At 42.1% G+C, this 26,323-nt stretch overlaps 3 protein-coding genes across 13 annotated transcripts in view; 2 read left to right on the plus strand and 1 right to left on the minus strand.

Moving 5' to 3' along the window:
- LOC113881004 (atypical chemokine receptor 2-like) overlaps positions 1-26,323 on the minus strand; it is a 99,180-nt gene that overhangs the window by 36,217 nt on the left and 36,640 nt on the right. For 3 of the 9 annotated variants that reach the window (XM_027523757.1, XM_027523758.1, XM_027523759.1), the window contains 2 exons: positions 24,692-24,858; positions 1,031-1,322 (listed from right to left, as the gene is read on the minus strand). In XM_027523757.1, the coding sequence (XP_027379558.1) occupies positions 1,031-1,178 (148 nt within the window). In that variant the 5' untranslated portion in view covers positions 1,179-1,322; positions 24,692-24,858. Of the gene's footprint in view, positions 1-1,030; positions 1,323-7,384; positions 7,469-15,654; positions 16,431-21,729; positions 21,773-23,373; positions 24,069-24,691; positions 24,859-26,323 lie in introns of those variants that run through there. The other 6 variants (XR_003507904.1, XR_003507902.1, XR_003507903.1 and 3 more) reach the window with 6 other exon arrangements.
- On the plus strand, positions 6,137-13,023 carry HIGD1A (HIG1 hypoxia inducible domain family member 1A). 2 transcript variants are annotated; one of them, XM_027523762.1, is made up of 4 exons: positions 6,137-6,221; positions 10,472-10,586; positions 11,217-11,351; positions 12,018-13,023. In XM_027523762.1, exons 2-4 carry the CDS (start codon positions 10,490-10,492, stop codon positions 12,065-12,067), a joined length of 282 nt encoding a protein of 93 aa, XP_027379563.1. In that variant the 5' UTR covers positions 6,137-6,221; positions 10,472-10,489; the 3' UTR covers positions 12,068-13,023. The 2 variants fall into 2 exon arrangements, with proteins under 2 accessions (XP_027379563.1, XP_027379564.1); XM_027523763.1 differs by lacking the exon at positions 6,137-6,221 and adding an exon at positions 6,759-6,782.
- Positions 24,770-26,323, plus strand: part of CCDC13 (coiled-coil domain containing 13) — a 34,374-nt gene continuing 32,820 nt past the window's right edge. The window contains exons 1-2 of one of the 2 annotated variants that reach the window (XM_027523748.1): positions 24,770-24,888; positions 25,768-25,994. In XM_027523748.1, the coding sequence (XP_027379549.1) occupies positions 24,865-24,888; positions 25,768-25,994 (251 nt within the window). In that variant the 5' untranslated portion in view covers positions 24,770-24,864. The remainder of the gene's footprint in view (positions 24,889-25,767; positions 25,995-26,323) is intronic. The other variant, XM_027523749.1, reaches the window with a different exon arrangement.

Genomic DNA, 26,323 nt, shown 5'->3' on the forward strand with positions numbered 1-26,323 from the left:
TCGTCCCCTGACCAGCCCAAGGCAAGCAATAGCTCAGAGACCACAAGGATTCCAGATCCCAGCTACATGAAAGAGCAAATTAGCCAGAAGTGGTCATAGGTCTTTTAAAACTGTTGGTGAACTCCCCTTAAGCAACAACTTACCTAATTTCACAAGCAATCACAATCTGCACAGGACACAATACTTAGCCATCTCGCAGCTTGCAATTTCCCTCTAATCAGCCATACTATACTAGGCAACAGACCAAGGTTATAAGCTCATTTTATCTAGTTATTTTAATACTCATCATTCTCAGAAAACCGTTTTGACTCTCATAAAACAAAACAGCAGGAGGACTTTGATGGCTAGCACTTGTCTGCTGATTCATGAGTAAAACTCAAAACTCAATTTGAGTCAGACAGATAATTTTTCTTTTCTGGTTTTTCCTGACACAGGGCAGGCACGTCCCTGTCCCTAAACAAAAGCATCAGCATAGGGAGAGTAATGAGGGCCACCAATTTGGGTGAAGTGTCTATTTGCATAATCCATTTTTCTCTCAGAATTATAAAATACTTGTCCATCATCTCTGGCAAAGGAAACCACTATCCTGTCTGTATTGAGATACGGATCTGATTTAGATGTCAGCTACATCATAAGCCCTCAATTCATTAAGTCATCAAGGCAAACAGATGGTGCCTCGCAATCAGTGTTATGGCAAAATGATTCGGAGAGTGGAGATTAGTCAATAAAAACCTACTTGCAGTGCCACTGAGTGTGGCAGTGCGTTCCGGAAGAGGCACCTCATTCTCAGAGAATTATCAGACTTGTAAAATTAGCCCTAAGTCGCCGTTGGGAGAGACAGAGTCGGGGAAAGCAGAGAGCCAATGGGTACCCAAGGCAGCTGGGGAGAGGAGAGGAGGGTTCTGAAAGGGAGACTGTCTATGGGGTGGTGATCAAGACAAGAAGAAGCCACAGGAGCCCAAAGCCCCTGCCCAGCTACCACAGTCCAGTAGCAGAAATGCAGCCAGAGTTACTGAACTCTCGTACTCACCTCTGCAGAGAAACAGTCTTGAGTCATTCAACCAACATTTTCCATGGGCAGGATACCACCAAGTGCTGTGGTGGAAACATAATGGAGGTTCTGCTGCCAGGGTGCTTGCAAACCAACGTTCATGCACAACCACAGGACTCTCCATCATACCAAGTACCAGGAGCCAGCTGGGGAGCCCAGGTAGAAAATCACATTTATCCTTTCTAGTGGAAAGAGCTGTTTACCTGTGGTAAACAGGTAAACAGCTTTTCGCTTCCAGTGCTCAATTCTTTGTGTAATCTAGTCAAATTACCTGTATAAATACAGATAATAAAAATTAGTCAACCTTTTCACTTACATAGTTTATATGAGACTATAAATTTTCTAATTTTTAAAATCAATATATAAACTACCTAAAACTGAATGCTAAAGACACCAAATTCTGTCTACTCACTCTCTACCAAAAGACATATTGAATAAATTATATGGGATATAAAATTACATCAAATTTTAAGACAAAATGGTTGTACTAATTCCAAATCCAACCATTTCCAACACAAGGGAAAGATGCAGGTGGCCTTCAGCTCATCTAGAGAAGTTACATACCCACCACTCCACCTGCCCCTCTCCCTACCCACCACGCACCCCAAACAACTAATAGGAAGAACAAAAAGGAATTCTGAGGAGCTGCAGTGAATCCAAGATCCATTTTTTAGTGACAACCACACAGTTTTTTGTTAGAAAATATTGTCATTGAAAGTCTTGCATCAAACCTAGAAGGATGCAAATGTATTTCCTTATTTGAGCTGTTTAAGTGCTTTCCTGTGTAAATAATCCTCTTGACATCACTGTATACAGAAATTGGGCAAATTTTAGCCAGGTTTGTCAGAGCACATTACTGAGAGTGAAGACACATCTCATCTCTGCCACAGTTCTTTAGAGCGCTGGCCCCTTGTCATCCAGTTATCTGTCCACATGTCACTGGCTGCATGTACACGAAAGCAGAAGTACCATCAGGGATTTACCCAGGTTTCATGTTTGGTTAATGGAGTGGGAAGCAGGTTTTCCAGTCAAGTCAGGGAATTTAAGAGAAAGTACCAGCATATGAGAAACGCTGGGATGGAAGAAGCACAAGCTGGAATCAAGATTGCCAGGAGAAATATCAATAACCTCTGATATGCAGATGACACCACCCTTATGGCAGAAAGTGAAGAGGAACTAAAAAGCCTCTTGATGAAAGTGAAAGTGGAGAGTGAAAAAGTTGGCTTAAAGCTCAACATTCAGAAAACGAAGATCATGGCATCCGGTCCCATCACTTCATGGGAAATAGATGGGGAAACAGTGGAAACAGTGTCAGACTTTATTTTTTGGGGTTCCAAAATCACTGCAGATGGTGACTGCAGCCATGAAATTAAAAGACACTTACTCCTTGGAAGGAAAGTTATGACCAACCTAGATAACATATTCAAAAGCAGAGACATTACTTTGCCAACAAAGGTTCGTCTAGTCAAGGCTATGGTTTTTCCTGTGGTCATGTATGGATGTGAGAGTTGGACTGTGAAGAAGGCTGAGTGCCAAAGAATTGATGCTTTTGAACTGTGGTGTTGGAGAAGACTCTTGAGAGTTCCTTGGACTGCAAGGAGATCCAACCAGTCCATTCTGAAGGAGATCAGCCCTGGGATGTCTTTGGAAGGAATGATGCTAAAGCTGAAACTCCAGTACTTTGGCCACCTCATGCGAAGAGTTGACTCATTGGAAAAGACTCTGATGCTGGGAGGGATTGGGGGCAGGAGGAAAAGGGGACAACAGAGGATGAGATGGCTGGATGGCATCACTGACTCCAGGGACGTGAGTCTGGGTGAATTCCGGGAGTTGGTGATGGACAGGGAGGCCTGGCATGCTGCGATTCATGGGGTCACAAAGAGTCGGACATGACTGAGTGACTGAACTGAACTGAACCGGCATATAAGGAAGGAGTATCCAGAGCAGCAGGGAGGACAGGAGAGAATAAGTTCAGTTACAGCCATCTTACAGAGTCTGGAATTTTATGATGGCCTGGACCCTGGTCAATGTTCCCTGAGCACTGGTCTGTATGGACTATCACTGCTTTAAAGCAGCAGGCCTTGCCAAGGTAGTAGAGGAACGACACTACTGCATGTAGCTGCCTTCCACATCCTTAAGACCTAGACTGTGGCCTCAATACAAAGAACATTACAAGCCACAAACTGAACAGCCTTTAGCTTTCTGGCAGATAAATGCTGATAGTACCTTTCTAATGCATTCAATTTTCAATACCTCAAACACACTCAGCTTTTGTAAATATCCAGCTCTAAAACTTTCAAGGGCCAACAAATACAATACTGTCCAAGTTCTTTTACTAGCATTAAAGGTCCTCCCCACTGAGCTTACTTTCCATTACTCACTGACTGTGCTTTAGTCACAAGTGTTTGCCTTTTCCCCACTTATTGTCCTTCATACTGCAACTACAATTCCACAGTCTACTTCTATTCCTCCACCCACTGTTTCCTTTTCTGGAATATTCTTCCAGTTTACTTACACGCTAGTCATCCTTCAAAGTTCACACATTCAAGCCCCAGTCCCAAGAAGCCTACTTTGAAATAGCTCACTCACTATGGTATCTACCTGGATTTCCACTCAAAGCACTTCTCACAGACTGCTTTCTACACCTATTCCTTTGACCTAATCAGATTATAAATTACTTCAGGGAAGGAACTGAGTCTAATTTCTGAGTCCAGCACAGCACCAGGCACAATATACATGTCCAGTATTTGGTGACCCTGACTCTCATTTCTATTTTTAAAATACTCAATACTCAATTTTTCTCAAAAGTCTTAAGATTTGTTTTAGACAAAATGCCACAAAGATCACACAATGTTTTTTAAGGATGTCTAAAACTGGATTACGTAGCTTTAAGCTGAGCCATAACCTAAACAGACGTCTGAGTTTAGAAGCGCATTTCTTTTATATTGGATATGATCATATGTGGACAGCTCCTTGGAGCATGAAAAGTTAGAGAGACTCTCTAAAGAGGGGAAATTAGCCCAAACTGGCAGACACTTCCTGGGCTGCCTTTCTATAAACTACATGAAGATTAATTTAATACATGAGAACCTGAATTTTTTTAGTCTTCTGTATTATTCTTTGAAATGACAGAGTAAGAATCAAACAATATATGTTGTATATTAAAAATAATAATGTCTGTATTATGAAAATCTTAATAGTTAAATCAGTTGTCACTATTGTTTTCTTATGGTACTGAATAAAGAATAGCAGAATAATCTTTTTAAAATCTTCTATATCGTCTGATAGTTATCATTACCATTTACCAAAATTCTGGTTTCTACATACTAATCAGAAAGAGATAATTTCTTACACAAGTAGGGCAGAGTCTGCCTCTTTCCGCACAATGCATATCATAGGAATTTTTAAAGTAATAACTCACACTTTATATGTGTTTCCTCATTAATCACTACTACTGTTATCCTCTTTTTACAAAGGAAGAAAGTGAAGCTCAAAGTCATGGTTAGTATATGGCCAAGCTGGGACTAGCACTGGTCTGCCTGACTCCAAATCCCATTCTCTAGAAATTAGTAAACAAACTTAACACTATTTTGATTCAAAGAATAGGCCATGGTCATTGCTGCAGTTAGCCTTTGTATTTCCAGAATTAAGGAACTTGATGACTTCTGCATTGCCTATGAATATGGCTTTCATTTTCAAATCTCACGTTCTCTTATTTTCTTAAATATTTATGTAGCTGCACTGGGCCTTAGATGCTGCATATGGGATCTAGTTCCCTGACCAGGTAGTGAACCCAGGTCCCCTGCTTTGGGAGCACAGACTCTAAGCCACTGGACCACCAGATAAGTCCCTCTTTTACTGTTTTAATTACCCTAAATCAACTTCTGATCTTCCGACTTAACTTTAAAGCCCTTTGTATCCACTGTTGCTTCTTTTAACATTACCAAGGCCCTCCAGAGCTCAAAGACAGTGTTCAGGGAGATATCGCCACGAACCTGACAAAACACGTGCCAGCAAGGAGCTGAAAGCACTCCACACGACCAAGGTAAGGAGTTTTTATCCTACTCAGAATGAATGTTGCCTGAAGTGAAAGTGAAAGCCGCTCAGTTGTTTCCGACTTTTGCGACCCCATGGACTATACAATCCATGGAATTCTCCAGGCCAGAATACTGGAGTGGGTAGCCTTTCCCTTCTCCAGAGGATCTTCCCAACCCAGGTCTCCCGCATTGTGGGCAGATTCTTTACCAGATGAGCCACAAGGGAATGTTTCCTACTTGTGTCTGAATTATGAGACAAAAGATTTTCAAGATCCTGAGCCTATGACACTGAGCTTCTACCTGTGGGTTAGAGCACTTGGCAGTCTGCCTCGTTTCACGGTTATAGCCAGAGATTTTAGTTTAGTTAGCAAGCAGTCCTCATGGCAGTGCTTGATGCTTTGCGCCAATTCGCCAGGTAGTTACCGAGTGATCTACTAACAAATTACGGGTTCTGTCCCAGGAAGTTCACCGTTACAAGGTGCCTGTGACTTCTTTCCTCAGGCAAACCACGCCGGTCAGTATGGAGTCACCCGTGCTTGTAATGAATGGCTGTCTCCGACTACAGTGTAAGCGCCAAGCTCAGAGGCCCATAGCGCCTGTTCGCGGCCGGTAAGTGCCAGGGCATGAGAGTGGATCCAGCGCCCTAAAGCCGCCGGCGGCCCCTCCTCACCCGCAGCCGAGACTCAAGGACCGGCCGCGGTTTAACCCTCTCAGCCTCAGCCCCGCCCTGCTGCGTTCGCGGATGCTCGCTGCCGCCACCTCCCAAGAGGAAAACAGCGAAGCTACTGTCAAGTTCCGCCCGGCCAAGGGCCGAGAAGCACCCTCGAACGTCCTCCGCCGTTCCTAAGAAGCCGACTTCTCACCTCTGATGCAATCCGTAAGTAAGAGCCAGTGACGAGAAGTCACCGCCCGCGCACGTCGCCCCAGCCAATCCGGGGCTATCTCTGGGCCACCCCACCCATTGCGTACACGCACGCACGCACCCATCCACCCGCCCCGACCCTCGCATGCCCGTTGCTGGTTTCTGATTGGCTGAGGCCGGACGTAGGCGGGACCGGGAGAAGCCGGCTGGACGGTGGGTGCGGGAGTGGGGTCAGAATACGGTAGGAACCTGAAACGTCTTGAAGTTGTCTGTAAGTGATGCAGGCGGGCTTTGGGGGTCGGGTGATTCCGAGCGGTGGAGTGGGGAGAAGAGAGGCCGCGTCGAGAGCACCTTGGGAGGGTTGGCGCCGCGGGACTGGGAGAGGGGGCTGATGCCTGGGCTGAAAGGGGCGAAGTCTGGTTGGCGGGGCTCAGGCCTCATTTCGTGGTGCCGGTGAGGGCTGGTGAGAGCGTACGGAACCTATGGGGGGGGGGGGGGGGGGCGGTGCAGAAAAGGTTTGTAGAGCGAATCGCGGCTGAGCTGGAAGGCCCGGGGATGTATCTGGGGAGGCACCGGGCTGGAGCCGACTTCGCGGAGCCCGTTGTCCCGAGCGTGTCCGGGACTTCTTTGAGAGCGGGTGGGTGAGGAGGGATTGGGAGGGCGTGCGGTCCGGCCATGGAGTCCTGACAAGGTCACAGGAAGGGAAAGGGGAGGAAGGTTGAAGGGTTGAGGGGAGGGCGTAAAACTACACGACCTTCCCGCCATCGGCTTCCTGTTCTCCCCGGGCCGGTATTCTGTTCCACCTTTGGCGACTCTCTTCCGCCTCAGGAAGGTAAGAAGGACCAGGGCCTGTATCAAGCGCCTCTGACAGAATTTACATTTCTTCCTCAAAAGTAAACCTGCCAAGTTAGAGATTACAAAACATAGCACAGGATTATAATTGGGAGCAGTCGAAATGATTCGGCAGGTTTATTCGCCTGTTTTACCGGTGCGGGAATCAATTATTCCCCTCTTCTGGGTAATCACTATGGATGGAATCTATGCTTCCACAAGTGCCTGGGATGAAAAGTTGTGATGTATAAGTGGTACCAGGCCCCAGCATGACAATCGTATTTGAGTTTTGTACATCAGTGGTTCTCTTGATTCCCTGTGCACCAGAATCTCTTGAACGGATCTTCTTAAGATATAGATTCCTTGGGACCTGCCCCAGACCATCTGAATCAGAATCTCCTGGGGTGGGGACTTGGCAGCCGTTTAAAACGGGCTGACAGTGACGGGTTCAAAATGAAAATTGGAATCCATTGTTAGAAGCTCCTGTGACAAAAATGACGAGCTGTGAAGATCCTTAAATCTTTTTACATCACGTGATGCGGAGCGGCTCCTGTTACCTTAGGCCTCTGCTAGGTGCACTTGGAAAGGTCTTCAGTAGTATCTTAGTTTACAGACTAATTCGTGTTATCTGGTTTTAGGTGCCTCCTTTTGTACATGTTCAACTTTCTGGCAGATCTGGGTCAGTTGCTGTGGGTGGATAAGAAAATGATAAAGGAAGTCCAGAAGTGATGCTAGGGGAAAAAATACTCAAATTACAGCTGAAATTGTTAGATGAATTACGTCACTGGGGAAGAAGATTCCATTTAACTTTGGGCATGACAGACATTTTTCACAATTCAAAGGAGGAGATGCAGGCTTCTGTTAAGAAATGGATTTTCTATTTTTTCAGATAAAATGTACACCAGCATAATAAGACAAATGATCTGGCAATATATTGTCAATCAAAAGAACCCACAACTGTTTATTAGGAGAACTGGGTTCTAATCCTGCCCTGTCAGAGATTCCTGTTGTTGAGCAGTTTATTGCACCCTTCATAAGCTTTCTTTTTCCATCTGTAAAATAAGGCTACTGGCATGGATTGAACCTTGGGGTTTTATTCTCAAGTGACTTATACTTATTGACCCTGATACTTTAAAAGTTAACCATTTTTTATTTAGATGGCTGTAAATCATGAATACTTGGGGAAACTTCTAGGTGATCGGGAAGAGAATTATTAAAATCTTACACTCAGGGAGTTTTATAGATATATGTCATGATAGAAATAGAATTTGAACCATAGAATAACAAATTAACTTTGTGATGTGTTGGACTTTTGATATTCCCCTTTCTTTTATGCTGAAATGTGCACACATGGTGTTCTGTATCAGAGACAAATTATCCTTAGTCACTTAAGACAAATAATGACTACATGGTTCCTTCATACCTTGATTCTTACCCCAGGGACTACTTTCTGAAAGCCAGGTCAAATGGCCTATCCATACAAACTGCTGCAAGGAAGGAGAAGCGAACTTTTGCTACCCTGATCTGTTGGACAATTAGTTATCTAGAAATTAGGACAAAGGAAGAAAACATGCTTTTGTATCTGCAAAAGGAGGTGCTAGTTTTTAAAAATGGATTGTCATATATAGTGGTTTTTTTTCTTGGGGTCGCAAGGATCCAAAACCTACTCAGGTTATCATGTGTTCTTTCATTGAGCAATGTAACAATTAAAAGAGAAATTAGCACTTATGTAGATACAGCTTGATATTTTTCTTACTGATGAAACTCTACAAATGTGTGTAATTGTTATTTTTCACTAAATTTTCCTAATGGCCTGAGAATAATTTTAATAGTTGAATAAATATTGAAGTAATATTTTTCAACAAACAATAAGTTTAATTAGAATGTGGGATTGGTGAGGAAGGTAGAAGAAGGAATTGTGGTAAAATAGGAAAGATTTTGAAATGTTTGCCTTTGGGAAGTTTAGATTGATTATGAAGGGAACTAATAAATATACTGGCCTAAAATAGTTTAATCTTACCATCTAGTCGATTTATGTAATATCTTGGGGTTTGTTTGTTTGGGCTTTTTTGGCTGTACCACGCAGCATGTGGGATCTTAGTTCCCAGACCAGGGTCTGGGCCCCCTGCAGTGGAAGCATAGCGACTTAACTGCTGGACCACCAGGGAAGTCCTCATTTATGTAGTATGTTGAAAGCCAAGCTCAAATATTTCTCTGAAATTTCCCAAACTTTATCTAAAAGATGCCACACTCTAAATTCTGTCTGTTATGCTCTTTGCAAAGTATACGTACTCTGGCATGTTTTTAAAAGAATTTAATTTCTGAAACATTATTTCAGTGTTTACATTTTAATCTCTTGAAATATATAATGAGCATCCTGAACCTTGAACTTGTTGAACCTTGTATATAATAAAAGCTCAGACAAAGTAGGGGTTCATTTAGTTAGCAAGTAATGGAGCACAAGAAAGAAGAGAAAGTCAAAGTGAGAGTCGCTCAGTCGTGTCCAACTCTTTACAACCCCATGGACTAACTATACAGTCCATGGACTTCTCCAGGCTGGAGTGGGTAGCCTTTCCCTTCTCCAGGGGATCTTCCCAAGCCAGGGATCGAACCCAGGTCTCCCGCATTGCAGGCAGATTCTTTACCAGCTGAGCCACCAGGGAAGCCCTAGTTCTAATTGATTCTATCTGTGTGATACTGTACAGCTCATCTGGATTAAGCTCTTCTCTGTCAGATGACAGAACTGTACTCTTCCCAGTGAGGATGGAGGCTTTGAGGGACAATTTCACTTTTCAAACTAAACCCTACGCCTCACGTCTAGAGTTGGATTTTCTTTGAGAACCTTGATTACTATTAAACCCCTTGAATAGCAAAGTGTTGAATGAGAGCCATTTATTACTGGAGGGAGTGTGATGCACATGAAAAATTCATAAGCTAAGACTATACAGATAATGGGATTGGCAGTTAACTTTTTGATGTCATCTGTAAATGACATCAGAGAAGGCAATGGCAAGCCACTCCAGTACTCTTGCCTAGAAAATCCCATGGATGGAGGAGCCTAGTAGGCTGCAGTCCATAGGGTCACTACAAGTCGGACGTGACTGAGCGACTTCACTTTCACTTTTCACTTTCACACAATGGAGAAGGCAATGGCAACCCACTCCAGTGTTCTTGCCTGGAGAATCCCAGGGACGGCAGAGCCTGGTGGGCTGCCGTCTATGGGGTTGCACAGAGTCAGACACAACTGAAGCGACTTAGCAGCAGCAGCAGCAGTAAATGACATCTGACTGATATCAATTACAACAGTGTATTGTAATTAACATCAGTCAGAGATACTTGTGCACTTATATGCTATGTGTGACTCCCTTTTTTCAATCTGCGGGTGAAGTTTATCATCTGTGCAGATCAGTCAGAACGAAGTATGTAGTGACCATGACTAAGGTGAAATTGAATTATTACTTTACTGTGATGAAATGCCTATTAGCTTCCTGTGTTACCAAAAAAAAAAGACAGAAAAGGGAGAATGGAGCCTTGGTCCCTTTGTTATGGAAATTAATCTTTTTTTCACCCTGCCCTGTTATTCATATAATCTGGCTAGTATCTTGGCTTTTTTTTTGTATTACTTAAAGGAATAATCTTATTAAAAAAGTATGCTTTTAACTGCAGAACCTCATGGAAATTCTGTTTCAGGAAGAGTCTTCAATCACTATGTCAAGCGACACAGATATTTCTCTTTCTTCATATGATGAAGATCAGGGATCTAAACTTATCCGAAAAGCTAGAGAGGCACCATTTGTCCCCATTGGTAAGTTTGACTTTGATGGTCTAATAAGCTTTAACACAGTAGAAGTGTGGGCAGCTTATTTCATTCATCAAGCATTTCCTGATGAAGCATTTATTTTTTAATATTTTTTCATATGTTGAAATATGCTTAGATTGGTATAAGTCTCGTAAAAATTCTTCTCCGAATTCAGACATCGTATTTTATTGACTTATTTCAGTGAATGTGTTGTGACCCCAAGACGACCATCAGTTTCAGTGATTTGCTACAAGGACTCACAAGACTCAAGAGTTGTTATAAACTCACAGTTGTGGTTTATTACAGTCTCTGCTGCATTCCCTTAACTGATTTCCTTCAGGGATGGAAGTAGAACAGAGAAGAGTTCCCCTAGCACTCTTAAAGGAATTTATTTACTGGCTTCACAAGCCCATACTTCAAAGATGATCTTGATTTTCTAGATCTGCTATTGCTTGCTACCAATTTTGAGTTTTTAATTCTGAATCGGGGTGGGGATTAAAACCTCAGTTCATATGCTAGCTGGGTAATGGTCTCCTAAAGCATCCTTATAAAAAATAGAACATCGATTGATAATAAACTCATCTTGATTCCCTGCCCCAATGTATCTGACATAACTTGTGACTATTTCTTTTACAGGAATGGCAGGTTTTGCAGCAATTGTTGCATATGGATTATATAGATTGAAGAGCAGGGGACATACTAAAATGTCTGTTCACCTGATCCACATGCGTGTGGCAGCCCAAGGCTTTGTTGTGGGAGCAATGACTCTTGGTAGGTTCCTACAGGACATTTTCAAATTTTTGGTTCCCCATGAATGGATTTCTTTGTAAGTAAAACAAGGTAGATACTTTTAACTGACTTTGAAGCAGTTTGCAAATATCACTACTCATTTTCACCTAAAAACTGAATGAATAAAAATAGTTCAAGTAGTGGTATAGTTTTACTCTATGATGAATAATCTTACTAAGGTTTTAAAGAGAGAAAAGATAGTAATGCCCATTATAATGTCATTGAGTCTATATATGCAAATAGGGTTGGTAGTAAGATCCATCATCTGGAAGAGACATGATGGCTGTTTTATTGAGTTTTTCAAGGTGGAAAAGATACTACATGCTTTTGTAGGCTTTATAATTCATTGACATTATCTGCTTTATACAGCAAGATTGAGTCCTTTTAAAGTTGCCAGATAAATATTGATATTTTAGCCATCTGAGCTAATCATACTAGTCTTGAAAATACTTCGGAAACTGTGTAAAAAGAATTTTATAAATTTGAATTATTTAAGAAAGCAAGAATGTAAGCAGCCTAGGGTCTTGTTTTCCTTTTAAGCATCATATGCTAGTAAGAGTGCTACTTTTAGCTGTTTTATGAATAGTTTTTAATTTTCTAATACTGAAGAAAAATTTTAAATGCTTAACTAGCATTCTTTCTCTTTAGGTATGGGCTATTCCCTGTATCAAGAATTCTGGGGGAAACCTAAACCTTAGAAGAGGAGATGCTGTCTTGGTCGTCTTGGTGGTGCTTGCTTTAGTTAGACATCTCATATTGAGGTTATATGTTTATGTTGAAAATAAATTGTTTGGGTCAGACAAGAACATGGTAATTTGAAAATTGGCCTCCTTTCTTGCAGGCTTGATTTGCCTGGTGACCAAGTTACTGGTGACTAGTTCACTAGCTAGGTCATTCAGGGGAGTCAGACCAGCACAAAAGAAACATGTCACTTTTAAATACACTTGATAGTGGTACCTGTCCACCTTCTTAAACTCTTCTGTTGAAATTAGTTCTAAAGAAGACAACATGGCAATCCTGAAAATGCTCCCAGTTGCTGCAGAATATCATATGCTTTTGATGTAATGTAGGAATCCTATTTACCCCAGTTAATGTAACTTTCTGACGGCCTTGTGGACTGAGTACTGTTTTAAGGGCTGGTTGGCTCTTGAGGAACCCTTTCAGAACAGTGCATGGAATACAACATTATAAACCTCCCTGCAAGTCTGTGTGTGTTTTTAAACCAAAACTAAAAAGCTGGTAACAGAGCCACTTTGAAGTAGTATTTATTTTAGAATCATAAACATGAGAGTAACTTAACTTGTGGATCCCTTTTAGCTCTTTAGTAATTGCAGAATTATATTTTGCTGCTGTTATATTAGAATAATTTTAAATTATTTTGAAACATGTATTTTAAGTGCTAATGCAAAGGTAAATGAAAAACACTTTTTAAATGTGTGCAGTATGTTTATTTTCTCCAAAAGTATCATCAACTAAATAAAATCCCTACAATGGAAGTCACTGATGAGCAAGCTGGTTTGGTCAGACATTATACAAACTTTGGTATATCACAGAATGCTTTGTTGTACTTGTGAATTCTCGTCTAACCTGAATTTACATTCCATGGTGATAACATGGTAAATGTAGTGTTATTAAAGTAAATGAACACATCAAATGTCTTGTATTTATTTCAATTTGGGAAAAACCATCGTTCTTTGAAGTAGCATAAGTAGTTCCAAGAAAAGAGGGAATAACAGCTAAAAATTTATTGGGTATTACTGTGTGCCACATACTTTCATGTATAAAATCATTTAAATTTCCTAACAACCCTAAGAACTGTGATCCTTGTTTCGTGGAGAAGGACACTGAGATACAGTTTTAAGTAATTAACCCAAGGTCACGTAGGTAGAGAAAGCTGTGTTTGGGACTGAAACCTGGGCAGTCGTGCAGTAAAGCCAACAGGTGTTAGAGACTTGAAATGTTGGTCTTTGTGAAATTAATGCTGGAGAGGCAGCAGTTGTCATAAATTAGTACTATTGGACAAGAGGGTACAACATGGTCTTGACTTACCACTCCGCTGACTATATAACCTGGCCCAAATCAGGGTTTTCTCAATTTTCTCCTAGTTAGAAACGAGAGATTGGACTAGGTAATTACTACAGTCCTATCTAGCTTAGAGATCATGATATGGGTCCATGGGAAATGTGCTTTAAAAATAAAAGCTATGCAGAAGGAAATGGCAACCCACTCCAATATTCTTGCCTGGGAAATCCAGGGACAGAGGAGCCTGGCGTGCTACAGTCCATGGGAGGTGGGGGGTGTCACAAAGAGTCCGACACGACTCAGCAACTAAACAATAACAAAATTGAGAGAACTGAGATGTGGAGAGTTTGTCACTTTCATATAGTTCATGGGCTTTATTTTTTGGTTTGGGGGAATACTTGATTTCACTATATAGAACCATTTTTTTGTTGGAGTATTTAATATTTATAGATCATTGCAAATAGAAAAGGTCACTTAAAAGCTGTTTACTGTGTGCTTGTTTTGTACTCAGATTTGAAAATAAACAAGGAAAAAAATAAATGCTATTACTAGGAACTCTTCTCAGCCTCCAGTAGACACAGGAGTTGCTCGTAGGCAGTCCTAACAGTAATTTCATTAAGGATAAGCCTTCTACAGAAAAATTTGAGAACAAGTTTCAGAAACTTTCTAATGGATGAGTACATTATTGATTTTGTTAAATGAATACTAATTTGAGAGAAATTGAGCTAGACAAATGCCAGAGGACAGAAGAACAGGAGCAAAATGTTGAGACTAGTGAGTACTGAGTAATAAGGAGAAAATGAGTAAAGAAGAACAGAGTGATAAATTAGGACAGATGAACCTTCCCTGAAGAAGACAGCAATAAATTAGGGTGGATGAATAGGCTGATATTCAGATTATGAAAGTTATTAAAAGTGGCTCAAGGGGATGTGATACTACTGTTTATTGAGCCAGACCTGGGTTCATGGTTTTGCCACTTACTAGCTATGGTTTCCTCATCTGTAAAGTGGGGACAGTGTCAGTGGCCTAGGTTGTTGGGAAGATTAAATGCAGTAGTGAATGTGGGAGGCTTAGCATAGCACCTGATACATTGGTAACCTCTGAATGCTTGCTGTTCAGCTCAGTTCAGTCGCTGTCGTGTCCGACTCTGCGACCCCATGAATCGCAGCACACCAGGCCTCCCTGTCCATCACCAACTCCCAGAGTTCACTCAGACTCACGTCCATCGAGTCGGTGATGCCATCCAGCCATCTCATCCTCTGTCATCCCCTTCTCCTCCTGCCCCCAATCCCTCCCAGCATCAGAGTCTTTTCCAATGAGTCAACTCTTCACATGAGGTGGCCAAAGTACTGGAGTTTCAGCTTTAGCATCATTCCTTCCAAAGAAATCCCAGGGCTGATCTTCAGAAGGGACTGGTTGGATCTTGCAGTCCAAGGGACTCTCAAGAGTCTTCTCCAACACCACAGTTCAAAAGCATCAATTCTTTGGCACTCAGCCTTCTTCACAGTCCAACTCTCACATCCATACATGACCACAGGAAAAACCATAGCCTTGACTAGACGGACCTTTGTTGGCAAAGTAATGTCTCTGCTTTTGAATATGCTATCTAGGTTGGTCATAACTTTCCTTCCAAGGAGTAAGCGTCTTTTAATTTCATGGCTGGAGTCACCATCTGCAGTGATTTTGGAACCCAAAAAAATAAACTCTGACACTGTTTCCCCATCTATTTCCCATGAAGTGATGGGACCAGATGCCATGATCTTCGTTTTCTGAATGTTGAGCTTTAAGCCAACTTTTTCACTCTCCACTTTCACTTTCATCAAGAGGCTTTTTAGTTCCTCTTCACTTTCTGCCATAAGGGTGGTGTCATCTGCATATCTGAGGGTATTGATATTTCTCCCGGTAATCTTGACTCCAGCTTGTGCTTCCAGTCCAGTGTTTGTCATGATGTACTCTGCATAGAAGTTAAATAAGCAGGGTGACAATATACAGCCTTGACGTACTCCTCTTCCTATTTGGAACCAGTCTGTTGTTCCATGTCCAGTTCTAACTGTTGCTTCCTGACCTACATACAGGTTTCTCAAGAGGCAGGTCAGGTGGTCTGGTATTCCCATCTCTTTCAGAATTTTCCAGTTTCTTGTGATCCACACAGTCAAAGGCTTTGGCATAGTCAATAAAGCAGAAATAGCTGTTTTTCTGGAACTCTCTTGCTTTTTCCATGATCCAGCAGATGTTGGCAATTTGATCTCTGGTTTCTCTGCCTTTTCTAAAACCAGCTTGAACATCAGGAAGTTCACAGTTCACGTATTGCTGAAGCCTGGCTTGGAGAATTTTGAGCTGTTACCATTGTTAAATGTTAAGCTTGGGAATGTGGCAGCAGAGGAGGTACACGGGCCCTCCTCTCACAACTTAGTCTAGCAGCAAAGGCTGCCTTTAGATCACTGACTTCGGAAAGCATGATGATTACTAGGTATAGGATGCAGAAGAATGGGGGACCTAACCTAGGGCTAGAGTCAGAGAAGTTACCCCAAGGAAGCCATGATCTAACTTAAGATGATTTTTCTCTGGGAGATTCCTTGGCTTACTGTTGCATGTTTTTGGAGCACTGGTGTATGACTGCTTCCATGCCTTTCTCTTCTACTACTATGAAGGCGTGATGATCTTTTTTCATCCAAAGCAGCTGGCATTAGTGCCTGGCTCATACAGATGTTCAATAAATGTTTGTTGAATTAATTAGAATAAGCAGGTCATATTTTGACGTTCAGGATTCTGTTTCCAGAAAAAGTCATCAACCTATTTCTAGTTAACAGGCAACAGTGCCATCTGGTGGTGAGAGTTGGAATTTGACTGCATGCATAAATCCCCAAAGTACACTCTGCTTCTGTATCCTGGAGTCGGAACTCTGGAGTAGAGGACAGGTCATTTAGACCATTTCTTTTGCCTCACAGATGAGGAAACACTGCTCCAAGTTTCAAGAACTTGAAATTTAGGCTCTATCCCCAGGTAATCTACACCCCATGGAAACAGGCCGGAACAAAGCTGAAGGAACATAAGGTATCATGTCAAACAGTGGAACTGCCAACTATTATTTACATACTTAATCCTGTTTGAAAGCTCTTCAATTCAAACGGGAAACTGGAGGAAGGAGACCAAACATGCACCAGCCATGCATGGATTGCCACTTTCTTAGTGAATGATTTACCTGCTATAAGTTCATGGAAGAGCCAGTAATACTCATGCATCCTGGCGTTATTCTTAAAGAGGGCCTACTTTCCCTCTAGCCACTGAAATGAGGCAAAATCATGTTTTTTAGCAAAACAAAAGTTAGGAAAATTTCTCCTAAATTCAGTAGTAATAGTTCCAGAGTGGGGGCTAGCATCTGGCTGGTCCCCTCTGGAGTATCCTGAGTTGCTTACAACATTCGTGTTAGGTCTTTTCCTGTCCTCAGTGTCACTCTGAAGTGTCACAGAGAGACTGAAAGTTTACAAGGTAGAAATGCCATCATCATACCTTTCAGCTGGAGCCCTCTTACTCAGCTTGTCTACAGCTATACTTCCTGTCTTCCCCACTGAGGCTCCTTCTGAGATCACTCATTCCTGTTAGTCATCTCCATCTCCCACCATCACACCCTGGGCTCAAACTCTTAGAAGTGTCTTTCCTTCCTCCCATTCATTTATCACTATTAAGCCAGTCACCAAGCCCTGTTTTTCATAAGCCGAGTCCTGCATTTGCTCAGATTTGTTCTTTTCTTCTTGCCACCACTAAACTGAGGCCCTTCATCTCCTGTGCTGCCCCCTAGCTCCAGCAGAGCCACTGACACCAAAGCCCTGTGCCCACCACTGTCCCTGACACCTCTGCTCGGGCTCTAGTCCTTTCCTGAATGTTCCCCTTCCCCACTCCCAGTCAATTCAGTGTACGCCTTAAACACCCAACCCCATTCTACTTTTGGTAAACTACTCTGAACTCTTCCAGGCCACAGTGAACTTTTACCTTTTTATAAATCTTGCTATTTTGAATTTAAAACACAATGCATGGTCCACTGTGGTAACACTTTTGCAACTAAAGAAAACCAGCATACAGCAACGAAGACCCAGCGCAGCCAAAAATAAATAAATAAATAGAATGTATTTATACTCTCCACTTTGTTGTTGTTCAGTCACAAAGTCACGTCTGACTCTTTTGCGACCCCATGGATTGCAGCCTGCCAGGCTCCCGTCCATGGGATTTCCCAGGCAAGAATATTGCAGTGGGTTGCCATTTCCCAAGTCTCCAGCATTGGCAGGCAGATTCCTTACCACTGAACCACCAGGGAAGCCCATACTCCCTACTAGTCCCTCACAAAAACTGAAGTAGGTATCATCCTGACTTTTCCAATATGGGAAGCTGTAATTTACTCAAGTCCACACAACTGAAAAATGACAGAGCTGGGACCCAAATCCAGAACTTGAGATCTCCGTCCTGTGCAAAGACTGCATGACGGAACAGAAGGCTTATGCATAAAGCAGTGCCGATCCAAAAAATACTTGCTCTTTCCTTCCTTTCATTTCCCCCACTCACTGCACACACACATACACAGTTCCCATCAGGTCCCAAATCCAATACTTTTTTCCAATATATCTGCTTTATTCTCAGGTTTTCTTCATATATAAAAATCCTCGGCCAATATTTGGTCTTCATAAGAAGGAAGCTGAGTGATAACAACTAGAGATGATCACATTAAGTGAAGTAAGTCAGAAAGACAAATACCATATGATATCACTTATATGTGGAATCTAAAATATGACACAAATGAACAAATATCCATGAAACAGAAACAGAGTCACAGACTGGGCTGACTGATGGTTGCCAAGGGAAAAGGGGTTGGGGAAGGGATGGAGTGGAAGGCTGGGGTTAGCAGATGTGAACTTTTATATAGAGAATGGATAAACAAAAACCTACTGTACACAGAGAACTATATTCAATATCCTATGATAAAACAGAAAAGACTACAAAAATGTAATATGTGTGTGTAAGTAAATCACTTTGCTGTACAGCAGTAATTAACAGAATAATTTAAATCAACTATACTTCAGTTTTTTAAAAAGAAAGTTGAGGAGATTCTCACATATACATGGTCTTACTGTGGAGGGGGTAAATTAAAAACTAGTAAGTAGACAAGGTATTGGGGACCTTATCAACATGTAAGAAACCAATTACCTCTGAGAAAAGGTGACTTTCATCCAAATGTTTTCAAAGACCATGATGTGAGCCAAGAGTGAAACTGAGAAATTTGGGGAGAAAATATAAAGTATATTACCAATACATTATGCTTGGAGGAGAGCCATCAGAGTGGTCCCCTGGAACTAAGGGCTGATGAATCTTGGCAGAACATTGGGTTTTCTAATGAAGTCAACATATGATGAATGAGATCACTATATATACGAGCACATCTTAAGACAAAATTGCTCCACAGATAAAATAGGACTTGACTATAGCCAGAATGGTGTTAAATTAAAACAAGGAGTGTACAGAGGGGCAACTGGGTGGGGTAGGGGGAGTCTGAGAGGCTGGTGGCCAACAAAAAAAGCCCAAATCCATGATGAGATGAAGAAAACTGGCGATGTGTATCCAGCACCTTCCAGCGAGAAAGGAACTTGAACCTGGAGACAATGGATAATTTTTATCTATAGCGTGCTTCTGGTTGTGAAGTAGAATATTTAATAAAGCTTCCCATGTAGCTCAGTCAGTAAAGCATCTGCCTGCAATGCGGGAGACCAGGGTTCAATTCCTGGGTCAAGAAGTTCCCCTGGAGAAGGAAATGGCAACCCTCTCCAGTATTCTTGCCTGGAGAATCCCATGGACAGAGGAGCCTGGCAGGCTACAGTTCACAGGATCACAAGAGTCAGACATGACTTAGCGCTCTTTCTAACCCTAAGTTAAAAATATTTCAATGCAGTTTGTTTCTGTTTGCTCTCAATTGCCCACAATATCTTTCTGATGACTCTTTTGGCATCATGAGTGTCTGGTCCTGGGAAAGGAGGAGCTCTGGATATGTGTCACAATCCCCTAGTGTGAACTAGGGTCTTAGTGTTCTTGTTTGTTTACAGGTTAATCACTTAATATCATGGATGACATAAGTCTGGTCCCAAATGACACTCCTGATTTAATGATCAAATTAGATTTTGGACCTGCAAAGCTGAGGTCCATTAAGAAGAGAACTCTGAAATGGCAAGAGATAAATGGAACCTTGGTTTTAAGCTGTAGCAAAGCTTACTTTCATTTTGAGGCTAAACAGCTAAGGCTATAAAAATGCATGACAGCTGAAGAGCATTTCAGTTTACAGATCACTTTTGAGATCTATTTGATTATCATGAAAATAAATTTACTATTGCTATTTTAAGAAGAAAGTTGAGGTTTGTGACTTGACTAATGTCCAAGAATTAAAACCTAGGTATTCTTACTTCTGAAAGACTGTGTTTAACTTTGCTTCTCATAATAAGGGTAGGATCACTAACCGGTTATGTCATATTTACTTATTTGTGGGAGAGGGAATATTATTTCAGTGAAGGGAAATCTATCTTATCACCTTAGAAAAGAAAGGTTCCAGCTTAAAGTTGGAGCTATTTTGAACTGTGGGAAGGACCTAATTTAGGGATTAGAAAAAGGATCAGCTAGAGCCACACAAACATGCTCAACTGATTAAAAAATAACTATACTGTAAAATATACATGAAAGAAAAGTGAAAGTCGCTCAGTCGTGTCTGACTCTTTGCAACCCCACAGACTATACAGTCCATGAAATTCTCCAGGGCAGAATACTGGAGTGGGTAGCTGTTCTCTTCTCCAGGGGATCTTCCCAACCCAGGGATTGAACCCAGGTCTCCTGCACTGAAGGCGGATTCTTTACCAGCTGAGCCACACGGGACGCCCAAAATATACATAACAATTAACTATTTTAAGCATTTTTAAGTGTACAGTTCAGTGATACTAAGTATACTTAAAATACTATGCAACCATTACCATCATTGGCCTCCATAACCTTTTCATCATTCCAAACAGAAACTTCATACTCTTTAATAATAAAACTCCCCATTTCTCTCTTCCCCTGCCCCCTACAATCTCTTTTCTACTACCTGTCTCTACTCTAGGTACCTAATATAAGTGGAATCATACAGTAGTTGTCCTTTTATGTCTGGCTTAGTTCACTTCGCATGTTTTTCAAGGTTCATCCATGTTGGAGAATGTGTCAGTACTTCATTCATTTCTATGGGTGAATAATATTCCATTTAGTGACGTTACCACACTTTGCTTATCCATTCATCTGGAGATCGATATTTGGATTGTTTACATCGTTTGAGCATTGTGAATAATGCTGCTGTGGACACTGGTGTACAAGTATCCATCCGCTTTCGTATTTGGGGAATATACTCAGAAGTGAGTTACTGGATCATAATCTATGTTTAAATTTTTTAGGAACTTCCAAACTTTTCTACAGTGGCTGCACCATTTTACTCTCCCACCAGCAATGCATAAGGGTTTCAATTTTCCCACCTCTTGAACAATACATTATTTTCCATTTTAAAAAAAGTAATAGCCATTCTAATGTGTATGGAGTGGTACACCACTGTGGCTTTGATTTGCATTTCCTTAATGGATAGTAATGCTGAACATCTTTACATGTGCTTATTAGCCATCTGTATATCTTCTTGAAAGGAATGTCTCTTCAAGTCCTTTGCCTATTTTTAAAGTGGGTGGCTTTTTGTTGTTGAATTTAAACAACTGATTTTTGACAAAGGGTCAAAAGCAATTCAGCTGAGGAAGGATACTTTTCAACAAACAGTGCTAAAGCAACTGGACATCCATAGGTTAAAAAAAAAAAAAAGAATCTCAACCTAAACCTCACATCTTACATAAAAATTATGTCAAAATAAATCATGAACATAAGACTAATGCTTTTAGAAAATCATAAGGGGAAATCTTTGGGACCCAGAGATATTCAAGTGTTGTAGGAAGGGGGACCCCTTCCAGGGCCTGAAACTGGGCTCTTATCTAACACTCAGAAATGAATTGTCCGAGGAGACACATGTGCTGACAAAGCAAGAGATTTTATTGGGAAAGGGCACCCGGGTGGAGAGCAGTAGGGTAAGGGAACCCAGGAGAACTGCTCTGCCATGTGTCTTGCAGTCTTAGGTTTTACAGTGATGGGATTAGTTTCCGGCTTGTCTTTGGCCAATCATTCTAATTCAGAGTCTTTCCTGGTGGCGCACGCATCGCCCAGCCAAGACGGATGCTAGCGAGAGGGATTCTGGGAAGTGGATGGACACGCAGTGTCTCCTTTCGACCTTTCCCAAACTCTTCCAGTTGGTGGTGGCTTATTAGTTCCGTATTTCTTACCAGGATTTCCTGTCATAAAATAACTCATGTGAATGGTTACTAAAGGGCCTGGCCAGGGTGGGCGGTTTCAGTCAGTGTGCTTCCCCTAACACAAGGAGTTCTTACACTCAACACTGAAAGAAAGAAAATGGTAAATTGGAATGAGTCAAAATTTTTGTTCCGTGAAAACTCATGTAAAGAGAAAAAGTTAGCTACAGAATGGAAGAAAATATTTGCAAACTACAGTCCAACAAATAATTAGTATCTAGAACGTATATCAATAACCTCGTATATGCAGATGACACCACCCTTATGGCAGAAAGTGAAGAGGAACTAAAAAGCCTCTTGATGAAAGTGAAAGTGGAGAGTGAAAAAGTTGGCTTAAAGCTCAACATTCAGAAAACGAAGATCATGGCATCTGGTCCTATCACTTCATGGGAAATAGATGGGGAAACAGTAGAAACAGTGTCAGACTTTATTTTTTGGGGCTCCAAAATCACTGCAGATGGTGACTGCAGCAATGAAATTAAAAGACACTTACTCCTTGGAAGGAAAGTTATGACCAACCTAGACAGCATATTCAAAAGCAGAGACATTACTTTGCCAACAAAGGTCTGTCTAGTCAAGGCTATGTTTTTTCCTGTGGTCACGTATGGATGTGAGAGTTGGACTGTGAAGAAGGCTGAGCGCTGAAGAATTGATGCTTTTGAACTGTGGTGTTGGAGAAGACTCTTGAGAGTCCCTTGGACTGCAAGGAGATCCAACCAGTCCATTCTGAAGGAGATCAGCCCTGGGATTTCTTTGGAGGGAATGATGCTGAAGCTGAAACTCCAGTACTTTGGCCACCTGATGCAAAGAGTTGACTCACTGGAAAAGACTCTGATGCTGGGAGGGATTGGGGGCAGGAGGAGAAGCGGACAACAGAGGATGAGAGGGCTGGATGGCATTGCTGACTCGATGGACTTGAGTCTGAGTGAACTCCAGGAGTTGGTGATGGACAAGGAGGCCTGGAGTGCTGCGATTCATGGGGCCGAGAAGAGTCGGACACGACTGAGTGACTGAACTGAACTGAACTGAGAACATATAAAGAATTCTCACAAATCAACAGCTAGAAATTGGGCAAAAGACATGAACAGACACTGCACCAAAGATACACAGATGGCAAATGAGTACCTGAAAAAAATGTTCAATATCATTATTCATTATGCACAGTAGACCACAATGAGACGTCACTACATACCTATGAGTATGTCTAAAATGAAAAATACTGACAAATCAAGTACTGGCAAAGATGTGAAGAAAGTGGATGACTCATACACTGCTGGTAGAAATGTAAAATGGTAGACGCACTCTACAGAAAAGACTGATAGTTTCATATAAAACTAAACATGTTATTATCATACAACTGGACTCTTGGGCATCTATCCTGGAAAAATGAAAGCGTTAAGTTCCCACAGAAATCTATATCAGCTTTATTTGTAATCCTCCTCATGTGTCTGTTAGCTGCTCAGACCTGTCCAACTCTGTGACCCTATGGACTGTAGTCCACCAGGATCTTTTCTCCATGGAATTCTCCAGGCAAGAATACTGGAGTAGGTAGCCATTCCCTTCTTGAAGGGATCTTTCTGACCCAGGGATTGAACCTAAGTCTTCTGCATTGCAGGCAAATTTTTTACTGTCTGAGCCACCAGGGAAGCCCCTTTATTTGTAACTGCCCCTTACTAGAAAGAGCCCAGATGTCATTTGAGGGGCAAATGGTTTAAACAAGATGTTGTACATGCAAATCATAGAAAACTACTCAGCAGTGAAAAGGAACAAACTGATACATACAACAACCTGGATGAATCTCCAGAAATCTATTCTGAATAAAAGAAGTCAGTCCCCAAAGGTTACATACTACATTATTCCATTTATATAACATTTCTGAAATGACAAAATTTTAGAAATAGAGAACAGATTAGTGGTCACTCCCTTTGGGAGTGAGGAGGGAGGAAAGTGGATGTAGTAATAAAAGCCCCAAAGAGGAATCCTTGTGGTGATTTAAGTGTTCATTATTTGAAGATGATAGTGGATATGCAAGCCTAAGCATGATAAAATGGTACAGAACTAAACACACACACAAATGCATACAAGTACAAAGATCAGCATCAATATTCTGGCTGTGATACTGCACTAGAGTTCTGCAATATGTGGTCCGGTGCCCCACCTTCATGCATGTCTGTGGAGTGAATGCCTTATGAGGAAAAAAAGAAGAAAAAAACAACCATGAAATATCTGAAGACTTTCTGAAGACCTGAATCTAGTAGTGACTTAAATTGGGAAGTATCTGCAAGAAGAAAACAAACAAACACACAAATGTTTTCCACTGTGGAAATAAACCATGTGCTCTATATTATCCTCTAAAGTGCAAAAATAAAAACACACCATTGCAATTCCAGCACCCGAATACAACCATTTTAAACTTTAATATTTCTCTGCATTCCTCCCCAGTCAAGTTCCGTTCCCAGTTTTTGTTTTGTTTTGGCAGCGCCATGCGGGATCTCATTCCCAGATCAGGGATCGAACTCGCACCCCCTTGAAGTGGAAGCGCAGAGCCCTAACCACTAGACTCCCAGGAAGTCCCTCTGTTCCTAGTCTTAAAAACATAACTACATTTATTTAGCAGTTACTATTTCGTGCCCTGCCTTTTACACTCACTGGCACAAAATAACCTTTTCCCGACACTGTTCTGTATTTTCCAAAGACTTTCTGAAAGGCTACGTTAAATTTCATGGTGGGATCGTTCACTTTAATTTCTTCCAGCAGGACTGCGGGATGCGCATCTCTGCGTAGAACGTTTGGCCCACAAAACTTTTAAACTACGTTCTAGAAGCGGACCACTAGCTCAACTTTAAAGTCTCAAGACGCAAGACGCCCCCTCCCATTACCCGACCGCGCTGGCTGACTTACCTACTAAACCCGGGTAGTCTGCACCTCCGTCCCTTTCCGAACTCCCTGCGCCCTCTTGGCCGCCGTAGACGCATGATGACGTCACGCGGCGTCGTGCCTGGTTTCCCTGGTGACGGTTGCCAGGACAGCGCAGGAAAGCGTCTGAAGAGGTGACGGACCTTCTGCAGCTAGAGATGGGGAGCAGCGGAGCAAACACTGTAAGTGCAGGGAAAACTACAGAATGGTTCCGGCTGGAGTCAAGGGAGCAAGTAGCCGCCAGGAGGCCTGGCCGGAGCCAGGGGTGTATACCTGTGTAAAGACTTACTGAGCTGTACAGTCACGACTTACTCATATAATTTACTCATGTAAATTATAATTCAATAAAAGCAGTAATTAGGGACTTCCCTGGTGGTCCAGTGGTTAGGACTTCGCGCTCCCAATGCAGGGGGCTTGGGTTCGATCCCTAATCGGGGAACTAGATCCCATATGCCACAACTAAAGATCCTGTATGCTGCAACTAAGACCTGGCACAGACAAATAAATAAATATTTTTTTAAAAAGCAGTAATGATATCTGAGCCCCATTCCTAGGAATTGATATTTAATTGGTCCAGGAATGTGCCACAGCATTGTTATATTTTAGGAGCTCCTGCTGCTGCTAAGTTGCTTCAGTTGTGTCCGACTCTGTGCAACCCCACTGACGGCAGCCCACCAGGCTCTGCGGTCCCTGGGATTCTCCACTTAAGAACACTGAGATTCTAATGTTCAGCTAGAGTTGACAGCCACTGCTTATAGGGATAGGAAGGAGTCAACTGTTGAGTCTGAGTAATGGGGAAGAGTATCCTGATGGCACAGTCAGGGATGGAAGGGTGTGTCGGGGGTGGGGTGGGGCGGTAACGCTCAGTACAGTTCAGCTGTGGCTGTCAGGGGATCTGAAGTGAGGGTGGGTCTTCCAAGCTTCCACATGGACACTTGCAAAGCTAAGCAAGAAACTCCAGGCTTGAGGGGTCGTACAGGGCTTACTACGAGTCGAGCACTCTTGAGGAAGAAGCACTTCGTAGAGTTTGCTTCAGCTCAGGCTTCTTTTCCTACTCCGAGGGCAAGATGGCAGAGGATGAAGGCTCACAGGACACCTTGAGGCTCCAGTTTAGAGCCATGCAAGAGATGCAGCACAAAAGGTTACAGAAGCAGATGGAGAAACGGAAGGAAAAAGAACTGAGCCTCCAAAGCAGAGGTGATGACCAAAAAGAGCCCCTGGAGATCTCTGATGGCCTCAGCGTCCTCCAAGCTGGGGAGCAGAACTCGAAAACCAGCTTTCAGCAGAGGTAAATGCAAGCTTGGACTCTCCCAGGGGCATTGCAGGGAGGTAGGGAAGATGGGGAGAATGACTGCAGACAGTTCGACAGTCCGGTTGGCCAGATGTGTGTTTATCAACTGAGACTCAAGAGGTTTCAACATAGAGATTGTTATTGAAGACTCTTGCATCTGATAGAGGGTCTGTGGGCCTATAGACATAATTTGGCATGAAATTTATTCAAAAACCATGTGAAGTCAAATGGAAAATTTTGAAACTCATCAAGGTGTAGTTTATTCACTTGGATTTTGTCTTTTATGAAAGAAAAAACTGGTTTTTGAGGAGCCAGTTGGCTGGCTC

Source organism: Bos indicus x Bos taurus, chromosome 22 (genome assembly GCF_003369695.1).
Source record: "Bos indicus x Bos taurus breed Angus x Brahman F1 hybrid chromosome 22, Bos_hybrid_MaternalHap_v2.0, whole genome shotgun sequence".
NCBI lineage: Eukaryota > Metazoa > Chordata > Mammalia > Artiodactyla > Bovidae > Bos > Bos indicus x Bos taurus.

What these genes read in the sequence shown, in the direction of transcription:
- HIGD1A (XM_027523762.1), top strand. Translation starts at nt 10,490, where the DNA reads ATGTCAAGCGACACAGATATTTCTCTTTCTTCATATGATGAAGATCAG. An exon ending in GGCACCATTTGTCCCCATTG is followed by an intron (nt 10,587 to 11,216) that starts GTAAGTTTGACT and finishes TTTCTTTTACAG; the next exon opens with GAATGGCAGGTTTTGCAGCA. An exon ending in TGTGGGAGCAATGACTCTTG is followed by an intron (nt 11,352 to 12,017) that starts GTAGGTTCCTAC and finishes CTTTCTCTTTAG; the next exon opens with GTATGGGCTATTCCCTGTAT.